The sequence below is a fragment of the Coregonus lavaretus genome (genome assembly GCF_964263955.1).
Source record: "Coregonus lavaretus genome assembly, chromosome: 25".
NCBI lineage: Eukaryota > Metazoa > Chordata > Actinopteri > Salmoniformes > Salmonidae > Coregonus > Coregonus lavaretus.
Genome location: NC_140012.1, coordinates 1,782,283 through 1,792,459, shown reverse-complemented (window position 1 = coordinate 1,792,459; position 10,177 = coordinate 1,782,283). Strand labels below are relative to the sequence as shown.

The 10,177-nt window shown below is 46.0% G+C and overlaps 1 protein-coding gene across 1 annotated transcript in view; it reads left to right on the top strand.

The window, feature by feature from the left end:
- Positions 1–2,035: 2,035 nt before the first annotated feature.
- LOC311100511 (pro-neuregulin-3, membrane-bound isoform-like) overlaps positions 2,036–10,177 on the top strand; it is a gene marked incomplete at both ends in the record, with an annotated part of 420,377 nt that continues 412,235 nt past the window's right edge. Inside the window, one exon of the mRNA XM_084141433.1 lies at positions 2,036–2,798. Coding sequence (XP_083997559.1) covers positions 2,036–2,798 — 763 coding nt within the window. The remainder of the gene's footprint in view (positions 2,799–10,177) is intronic.

Here is a 10,177-nt window from a genome sequence, read left to right as displayed (position 1 = left end):
ACGAACTTTAAGCCGATCATGCTGATGACTTGATTGTTGATGTTTACTGTGTTGGGTAAACTTGGTGTCTAATTGTTAGAGTCTTGAATTTGAATCCTTATGTAAGCCTCTTGAAGGGAGCACAAACATGTTTTGTTCATACTTCTCTCTAACCTGTCTCTCTCTCCATCCCCGTTCCTCTACTCTCCCACACACTTTCTTTCATACTCTCACACACACACACCCCTGTTCTCTCGACTGGACGTGAACCCTTATTATTACTGCATTCGCCCTCCTACATTTTTACGCTCCCTTCCTCGACTGCAAGACAAATATTTTTGGACTGGTGCAATGGCTCACTTGAATGTTTTATGCATGTTTGTTTATTCCAGGTTCCTGATTAGTCAGACAGTCAGTCACAGGGAAATAGCAGCAAAGCCCTGCTGATAAGGCATCTGCCTAGCACTGGGGTCTCATGGGAACTGTAAAATGAGTGTTTCATCGACTGTGAGCCGAAAAATCAGGTTGAAGGAGGGCTTAAACCCGCCCATAAATTATGAGCCCAATGTTTGGTTTGTTTCTCTCCGGCACTGCTGGTGGGAGACCCGGGGATGTAGCGCCTCCCTGCCTCCCTCCCCCTCTCTCTCCTCCCTCCCCTCTCTCTGTTCCCCGGGGTGTCTGTGGCAGCTCTTCTCTCCTCCGCACAGCGTGTTGTGCATTGCCTGCTTGTCTCCAGGATCTCTGCCTCCTCTCTCTTTCTCTCTCTTGCTCTTAGATTTGACAGTGATAGGGAAGGCAGTGTGGTCTCTGTCTCGCTTTCACACGCACACACTTACACGGGTGTACGCATGCACGCAGTGTGTCGTAGAAGGGATAGGGCAGTTGTTTGTCAGTCTGGAGTCCTGCAGACAGTGGAAGGGAGGAAAGCGCTGGTTGTGAGCTGCGGAACCCACATTGCTCACAGCGGAGTGAGCAAATCTCTCTCTCCCAGTCTGCAGCCTTCAACAACAGCAGCCGCATCAGTTTTCAGAGCAGCACTTTCCCCCTCCCTTCTTCCTCTTGCTCTTTATCTCTCTCCCTTTCTGTCGCTCGCACTCCTGCTCTCAACACTGCCGCCAATGTAGAGTTCTGAGGCAGCAAGCAAGTAGCCAAGGCTTTCACATTTTTCTACCACAATGACAAGCAGTGGACAGACAGCTGGAGAAAGACGGACAATCCGGGAGATCTGAGGGGAAAGGTATTTGATGGGCATCAGTTGGATTTAACCCCCCCCCCCCCCCTCCCCCCCTCTCATCCGTCCTGCCAGCCTCATCCCGACAAATCCTCTCCCTCACTCTCGCTCTCTATCTGGCTCTCTTCATGTAAGATTACCATCGGCCACTCCTGCTAAAGCACCGCTGCACAGTCCTGGGCATAGAGTGAGGGGAAGCGGAGGCTGACCCAAAACAGGGAAGAAGACTGCAGAGGAAGCCCCTGGACTGGAGCATTAAAAAATAAAAAATAAAATAAATAAATAGGACGTGGATCAGAGTGCCATTGAGAGGCAGCGGGTTGGAGCTGCAGAGGAGGGTTGCTGCCTTTCCTGGCTTGTTTCTCATTGACAGACACAAACGGGATGTACAGCTCTGGTCTGAAAATTGCCACACCATGGATCGATACCCTCCTGCCTGCCTTTTTCTTCTGCATTTTTTCTCACGGGAGAGTAAAGCATCTTGGGATTTACCGTCATTTCATTTCCACCTAACTACAGCAAGGCTTGCCCCGCCGTTCAGCACTCTCACCTACCCGTGTCCAACCTGTGTGTGTGTATGTGTGTGTCTGTGTTTGTTTGTGTGTGTACTTAGCTAGCTCAGCGCCAGAGGGAGTGTATATTTGCTTACATGTGCATCCGTATGAGCTGCTTGGCTTGTAATTACTTGTACATGTCTGTGGGTGCTCTCTTGTGTCCATTTGTGTGTGGGTATAAATGTAGGAATTTTGTGTGGGTGAATTGGTAAGATGCCCAGTATTGGTTCCGTGCCCCATCCCCTCGCTGACCTTTGACAGCATCAGCAGGATGAGTGAGCGCTCGGGAGCGAGCACTCTGGGGGCCATGACCCTGGAGGAACCCAGGGGCGAAGAGGCCTCCCCTGAGGCCCCGGGGCCTCTTCGCTGTGGGCCCTGTGCGGTGTGGCACCGCCAGCAGACCTGGCTGTGTGCAGTGCCATTGGTGATGGGCTTCGTGGGCCTGGGCCTCAGTCTCATGCTACTCAAATGGATTGTAGTGGGCTCCGTTCAAGACTATGTGCCCACGGACCTAGTGGATGCCAAGGGCATAGGGCAGGACCCCATCTTTCTCTCTGAACCCAGCGCTCCACCCAAGCAACCAGACACTATGACCACGACTATGAAGACCACCACCACAGCGGTGGTCTCCACCACCCCTCTAGCAGCCAACGGCACGGTCCCAGCCCCGAGAACTCAATTTGGTCTGCCCTCCAACCACTCTGCCCCACACCTCCACAACCGGGTCGGCAGTGGCACCCGCACCACACGACTTCCCCCGCCCGGGGGTAAAGAAGTGACGCCGCACAGCACCACGGTACGGCGGGTAGGCGGCACAGCCAACGGTCGGAAGGATAAGGACCCCCCGAACTCGCGATCCGGTCCAACCTTCACAACCACCAAAGCCACTAGCACAACCGCTATCGCCAACACGACAACCAAGGCGCTACCACCAACTTTTCCACCATCTCCCCCAGCCAAGCCCACCGGGCACTGGGACCCTGGACGCTCTGAGAAAGGTCCCGCCACACGCCCACACCACCGCTTCAGAACACGTAAGTCTGCTTTTCTAAAAGGGAGGGTTTGTTTGTGTCTGTGTGTGCAAATGATATAGAGTGTTTCACAAGAGCTCTAGCGTTTGTTCTGTCTGGCTGATTGCATTGGAGAGCTGGTGGAGCTGGTGCCCAATCAAATCAAATCAAATGTATTTGTCACATGCGTGTAGATGCTTACTTTCAAGCCCTTAACCAACAATGCAGTTCAAGAAATAGAGTTTAGAAGATATTTAGAGAACAGTCTATGACTTAGGTGACTGGAGTCTTTGACACATTTTTGCAGTCTCCTGAGGGGGAAAAGGTATTGTCGTGCTCTCTTCACGGCTGTCTTGGTGTGTTTGGACCATGATAATTTGTTGGTGATGTGGACACCAAGGAAATTGAAAATCTTGACCCACTCCACTACAGCCCCGTCGATGTGAATAGGGGCGTGTTTGGCCCTCCTTTTCATGTAGTCCACGATCAGCTCCTTTGTCTTGCTTACGTTGAGGGAGAGGTTGTTGTCCTGCCACTACACTGCCAGGTCTCTGACCTCCTCCCTATAGGCTGTCTCATCGTTGTCGGTGATCAGGCCTACAACTGTTGTGTGATCAGCAAACTTAATGATGGTGTTGGAGTCGTGCTTGTCCATGCAGTCGTGGGTGAACAGGGAGTAAAGGAGGGGACTAAGCACGCACCCCTGAAGGGCCCGCGTGTTGAGGATCAGCGTGGCAGATGTGTTGTTGCCTACCCTTACCACCTGGGGGCGGCCCGTCAAGAAGTCCAGGATCCAGTTGCAGAGGGAGGTGTTTAGTCCCAGGGTCTACACTATGGTGTTGAACGCTGAGCTGTAGTCAATGAACAGCATTCTCACGTACGTGTTCCTTTTGTCCAGGTGGGAAAGGGCAGCGTGGGGTGCGATTGAGATTGCATAATCTGTGGATCTGTTGGGGCGGAAAGCGAATTGGAGTGGGTCTAGGGTTTCCGGGATGATGGTGTTGATGTGAGCCATTACCAGCCTTTCAAAGCACTTCATGGCAACCGACATGAGTGCTACAGGGCGGTAGTTATTTAGGCAGGTTACCTTCGCTTTCTTGGGCACAGGGACTATGGTGGTCTGCTTGAAACATGTAGGTATTACAAACTCGGTCAGGGAGAGGTTGAAAATATCAGTGAAGACACTTTCCAGTTGGTCTGCGCATGCTCTGAGTACACGTTCTGGTAATCCGTCAGGCCCCGCGGCCTTGTGAATGTTGACATGGTTTAAAGGTCTTGCTCACATCGGCTACGGAGAGCGTGATCACACGCATTAAAGTCCTCAGCCACTAGGGGCACCGCTTTTGGATGAGCATTTTCTTGTTTGCTTATGGCCTTATACAGCTTGTTGAGTGCGGTCTTAGTGCCAGCATCGGTTCGTGGTGGTAAATAGACGGCTATGAAAAATATAGATGAAAACTCTCTTGGTAGATAGTGTGGTCTACAGCTTATCATGAGGTACTCTACCTCAGGTGAGCAATACTTCGAGACTTCCTTAATATAAGACATCGCGCACCAGCTGTTATTGAGAAATAGACTCATACCCCCACCCCTCATCTTGCCAGACGTAGCTGTTCTGTCCTGCCAATGCACGGAAAACCCAGCCAACTGTATATTATCCGTGTCGTCGTTCAGCCACGACTCGGTGGAACATAAGATATTACAGTTTTTAATGTCCGTTGGTAGGATAGTCTCGAACGGAGATCATACAGTTTATTCTCCAGTGATTTCACGTTGGCCAATAGAACAGATGGTAGAGGCGGGTTACCCACTCGCCGACAAATTCTCACACGGCACCCCGATCTCCGCCCCCTGTATTTCCGTATTTTCTTCACGCGAATGACTGGGATTTGGGTCTGGTCTCGGAGAAGCAGTATATCCTTTGCGTCGGACTCGTTCAGTTCAAGGTGAGTAATCGCTGTTCTGATATCCAGAAGCTCTTTCGGCATAAGAGACGGTAGCTGCAACATTATGTTGAAAATAAGTTACAAACAATGGGAAAAATACACAAAATAGCACAGTTGGTTAGGACCATACATTAATGTATTGCTGCTGCTGAAGAAACCCCCCCTCAAAAGGCTACCTTGTATAAACCATAGTCTAAATATGTATAAAGATGAGTTCCTCTAACGTCATGAAAGGAGGCACTCGTGTAATACAATGGCATTCACACTGTGGCTGAATAGTAATCTGAGAGCACTTGAATTCCTTCCCCTGACCTTTACCTTTGACTTGTACATTAACCTTTTACTGCAGTGGGCTAAATCAGGGTCACAAAGTGTTTCTTGGTAGTCTTAAACAAAGCTACTTTGAAACGAAAGTATATACATCACATACATGGTTATGGTCTTTAAAAAAAAGAACACACCTGTACCATGTCAGATATAGAGTGGAAATGTATTCAATTTTGAGTTTGCATCACAATATTACACTTTATATACAGCACCAGTCAAAAGTTTTAGAACACCTACTCATTCAAGGGTTTTTCTTAATTTTCTACTATTTTCTACGTTGTATAATAATAGTGAAGACATCAAAACTATGAAATAACACATATGGAATCATGAAGTAACCAAAAAAGTGTTAAACAAATCAAAATATATTTTATATTTGAGATTCTTCAAATAGCCACCCTTTGCCTTGATGACAGCTTTGTATTCTCTCAACCAGCTTCACCTGGAATGCTTTTCCAACAGTCTTGAAGGAGTTCCCACATATGCTGAGCACTTATTGGCTGCTTTTCTTTCATTCTTCTGTCCGACTCATCCCAAAACATCTCATTTGGGTTGAGGTCGGGGGATTGTGGAGGCCAGGTCATCTGATGCAGCAATCCATCACTCTCCTTTTTTTTTTTTAGGGGGTAGATCAGCTTTAATATTTCAGATAGATGGTAATTTCCATCAATGTAATTGTCTGCATCACTTCCAATCCCCGATGTTTTTTTTCTCGCATATATATATATATATATATATATATATATATATATAGAGAGAGAGAGAGAGAGAGTGGGGAGAACAAGTATTTGATACACTGCCGATTTTGCAGGTTTTCCTACTTACAAAGCATGTAGAGGTCTGTAATTTTTATCATAGGTACACTTCAACTGTGAGAGATGGAATCTAAAACAAAAATCCAGAAAATCACAATGTATGATTTTTAAGTAATTAATTAGCATTTTATTGCATGACATAAGTATTTGATACATCAGAAAAGCAGAACTTAATATTTGGTACAGAAACCTTTGTTTGCAATTACAGAGATCATACGTTTCCTTTAGGTCTTGACCAGGTTTGCACACCCTGCAGCAGGGATTTTGGCCCACTCCTCTGTACAGACCTTCTCCAGATCCTTCAGGTTTCGGGGCTGTCGCTGGGCAATACAGACTTTCAGCTCCCTCCAAAGATTTTCTATTGGGTTCAGGTCTGGAGACTGGCTAGGCCACTCCAGGACCTTGAGATGCTTCTTACGGAGCCACTCCTTAGTTGCCCTGGCTGTGTGTTTTGGGTCATAGTCATGCTGGAAGACCCAGCCACGACCCATCTTCAATGTTCTTACTGAGGGAAGAGGGTTGTTGGCCAAGATCTCGCGATACATGGCCCCATCCATCCTCCCCTCAATATGGTGCAGTCGTCCTGTCCCCTTTGAAGAAAAGCATCCCCAAAGAATGATGTTTCCACATCCATGCTTCACGGTTGGGATGGTGTTCTTGGGGTGGTATTCATCCTTCTTCTTCCTCCAAACACGGCGAGTGGAGTTTGGACCAAAAAGCTATATTTTTGTCTCATCAGACCATTCTTCCTCTGGATCATCCAGATGGTCATTGGCAAACTTCAGACGGGCCTGGACATGCGCTGGCTTGAGCAGGGGGACCTTGCGTGCGCTGCAGGATTTTAATCCATGACGGCGTAGTGTGTTACTAATGGTTTTCTTTGAGACTGTGGTCCCAGCTCTCTTCAGGTCATTGACCAGGTCCTGCCGTGTAGTTCTGGGCTGATCCCTCACCTTCCTCATGATCATTGATGCCCCACGAGGTGAGATCTTGCATGGAGTTCCAGACCGAGGGTGATTGACCGTCATCTTGAACTTCCTCCATTTTCTAATAATTGCGCCAACAGTTGTTGCCTTCTCACCAAGCTGCTTGCCTATTGTCCTTTAGCCCATCCCAGCCTTGTGCAGGTCTACAATTTTATCCCTGATGTCCTTGCTCTCTGGTCTTGGCCATTGTGGAGAGGTTGGAGTCTGTTTGATTGAGTGTGTGGACAGGTGTCTTTTATACAGGTAACGAGTTCAAACAGGTGCAGTTAACACAGGTAATGAGTGGAGAACAGGAGGGCTTCTTAAAGAAAAACTAACAGGTCTGTGAGAGCCGGAATTCTTACTGGTTGGTAGGTGATCAAATACTTATGTCATGCAATAAAATGCACATTAATTATTTAAAAATCATACAATGTGATTTTCTTGATTTTTGTTTTAGATTCCGTCTCTCACAGTTGAAGTGTACCTATGATAAAAATGACAGACCACTACATGCTTTGTAAGTAGGAAAACCTGCAAAATCGGCAGTGTATCAAATACTTGTTCTCCCCACATGCAATTATATGATGGTCCGACCGCATTCTGTCCCCTATCAACACTTTTTAAACTTTTGGTGCCAATGAGAATGACATAAGAAAGAATTCAAGACGACTAGCTTGATTGAGTCTCCGCCATGTATATCTCACTAGATCAGGATATTTAAGCCTCCATATATCTACTAGTTCTAATGTATCCATGACATTCTCGATTTCCTTAAGAGCATGAGGGTGATTGTTTGTAGTGTGATTTCCTTTACTCTCCTTCTTGGTAAAATAGCCCTTACACAGCCTGGAGGTGTGTTGGGTCATTGTCCTATTGAAAAACAAGTAGTCCCACTAAGCCCAAACCAGATGGGATGGCATATCTCTGCAGAATGCTGTGGTAGCCATGCTGGTTAAGTGTGCCTTGAATTCTAAATAAATCACAGACAGTGTCACCAGCAAAGCAGCCCCACACCATAACACCTCCTCCTCCATGCTTTATGGTGGGAAATACACATGCTGAGATCATCCGTTCACCCACACCGCATCTCAAAAATCTCAAATTTGGACTCCAGACCAAAGGACACATTTCCACCGATCCATTGCTCGTGTTTCTTGGCCCAAGCAGGTCATTCCTTATTATTGGTTTCCTTTATTAGTGGTTTCTTTGCAGCAATTCAACCATGAACGCCTGATTCACACAGTCCCCTCTGAACAGTTGATGTGGAGATGTGTCTGTTACTTGAACTCTGTGAAGCATTTATTTGGGCTGCAATTTCTGAGGCTGGTAACTCTAATGAACATCCTCTGCAGCAGAGGTAACTCTGGGTCTTCCATTCCTGCGGCGGTCCTCATGAGAGCCAGTTTCATCATAGCGCTTGGTGGTTTTTGCGACTGCACTTGAATAAACCTTCAAAGTTCTTGAAATGTTTAGTATTGACTGACTTTCATGTCTTAAAGTAATGGACTGTCGTTTCTCTTTGCTTATTTGAGCTGTTCTTGCCATAATATTTACGTAGTCTTTTACCAAATAGGGTTATCTTCTGTAAACCCCCTTACCTTGTCACAACACGACTGATTGGCTCAAACGCATTAATTCCACAAATTAACTTTTAACAAGGCCCACCTGTAAATTGAAATGCATTCCAGGTGACTACCTCATGAAGCTGGTTGAGAGAATGCAAAGAGTGTGCAAAGCTGTCATCAAGGCAAAGGGTGGCTATTTGAAGAATCTCAAATATAAAATATATTTTGATTTGTTGAACACTTTTTTGGTTACTACATGATTCCATATGTGTTATTTCATTGTTTTGATGTCTTCACTATTATTCTACAATGTAGAAAATAGTAAAAAATAAAGAAAAACTCTTGAATGAGTTGGTGTTCTAAAACTTTTGACCTGTAGTGTATTTCACTGGCTGCATTCCAAATGGCACCCTATTCCCTCTATAGTTCACTTCTTGTGACGAAAGTAGTGCACAATAGGGAATAGGGTGCCATTTCGGACGTATTCACTGAAACCTCACATGGTTCCATTCTTCATCTGTTCTTTTCCTCTTTCCCCCTCCGTCTTGGTGAAGGTCGCTCATTCTCTCCACATCATTGTCTTATACCTCAATTTATTTACTCCTGTCTATTTCTGTCGCTCTTTCTCCTTCACTTTCTATCTTTGAATCTTTTCAATTAGATCTCTTTAATCGTAGAAATACTGCATTACGCATGCAAGCACACACAGATGTAAGCTCACATTTACACACGCACACACACTGTGACTTACGTTTTTTCTCAGCCTTGATTCTCTTTTGCCAAAGTGTCTAGCAAGGCTTTTTGTACAGAGCATCATTGGCCCTATTTAAGAAACCAAGGAGTGGATGTAGCACTGCAAGTGTGTGTGGGAGACAGTAAGACATTGTATCTGAAAGTCGTTGGCCATAAGCCCGCTTCTCTGATAAGTGTAGTAGGGGATTGGGGGACTCTTCCTTCACTGAAACATCATTGAAATCCCACGGACACCTTACAGTGTGAAGTCCTCTGTAGCTTCACACTGTGGTCCTCTGTAGCTCAGCTGGTAGAGCACAGCGCTTGTAATGCTAAGGTAGTGGGTTCGATCCCCAGGACCACCCATACACAAAATAAAAATGTATGCACGCATGACTGTAAGTCGCTTTGGATAAAAGCATCTGCTAAATGGCATATTATTTATTTATTATAAGCCAAAAGCCAGCATTCTGGAGTGGAATTTTCCCAGGTAGGAGAGCACATATATGGAACGACAGATGGCGGTGACACAAGAAACGAATAAACACAAACAAGGAGTTCACACAGGAGAATCTGGATGTCACACTGAAATAGTTTGACTTTATGTTTTCTGACACGTTAGCCCTGTGCTTTTCATGTTCCCAGCTGTTCATGTATCCCTGATTGGGCAGTGGACCGTGTAGGGAGGTTAAAAAATAAATAAATCCTGTTTATTTCTCTACACACAGTAAATTAAGGATAGTTGAAATCACAGTGTGAAAAAAAAAAGGTTATATTGACTCTACTGGGAGTTCTCTTAATCCTCAAGAGTAGGGGTGTCAAACTCATTCCATGGAGGGCCTAGTGTCTGTTGTTGTTTTTTCCCCCCTTTCAATTAATACCTAGACAAACAGGTGAGGGGAGTTCCTTACTAATTAGCGTCCTTAATTGATCAATCAAGTACAAGGGAGGAGCGGAAACCCGCAGACACTCGGCCCTCCATGGAATGAGTTTGACACGTGCTCAAGAGAGTGATACGCTTCCTGGACTTATTGTTAATAACGGTAGTTG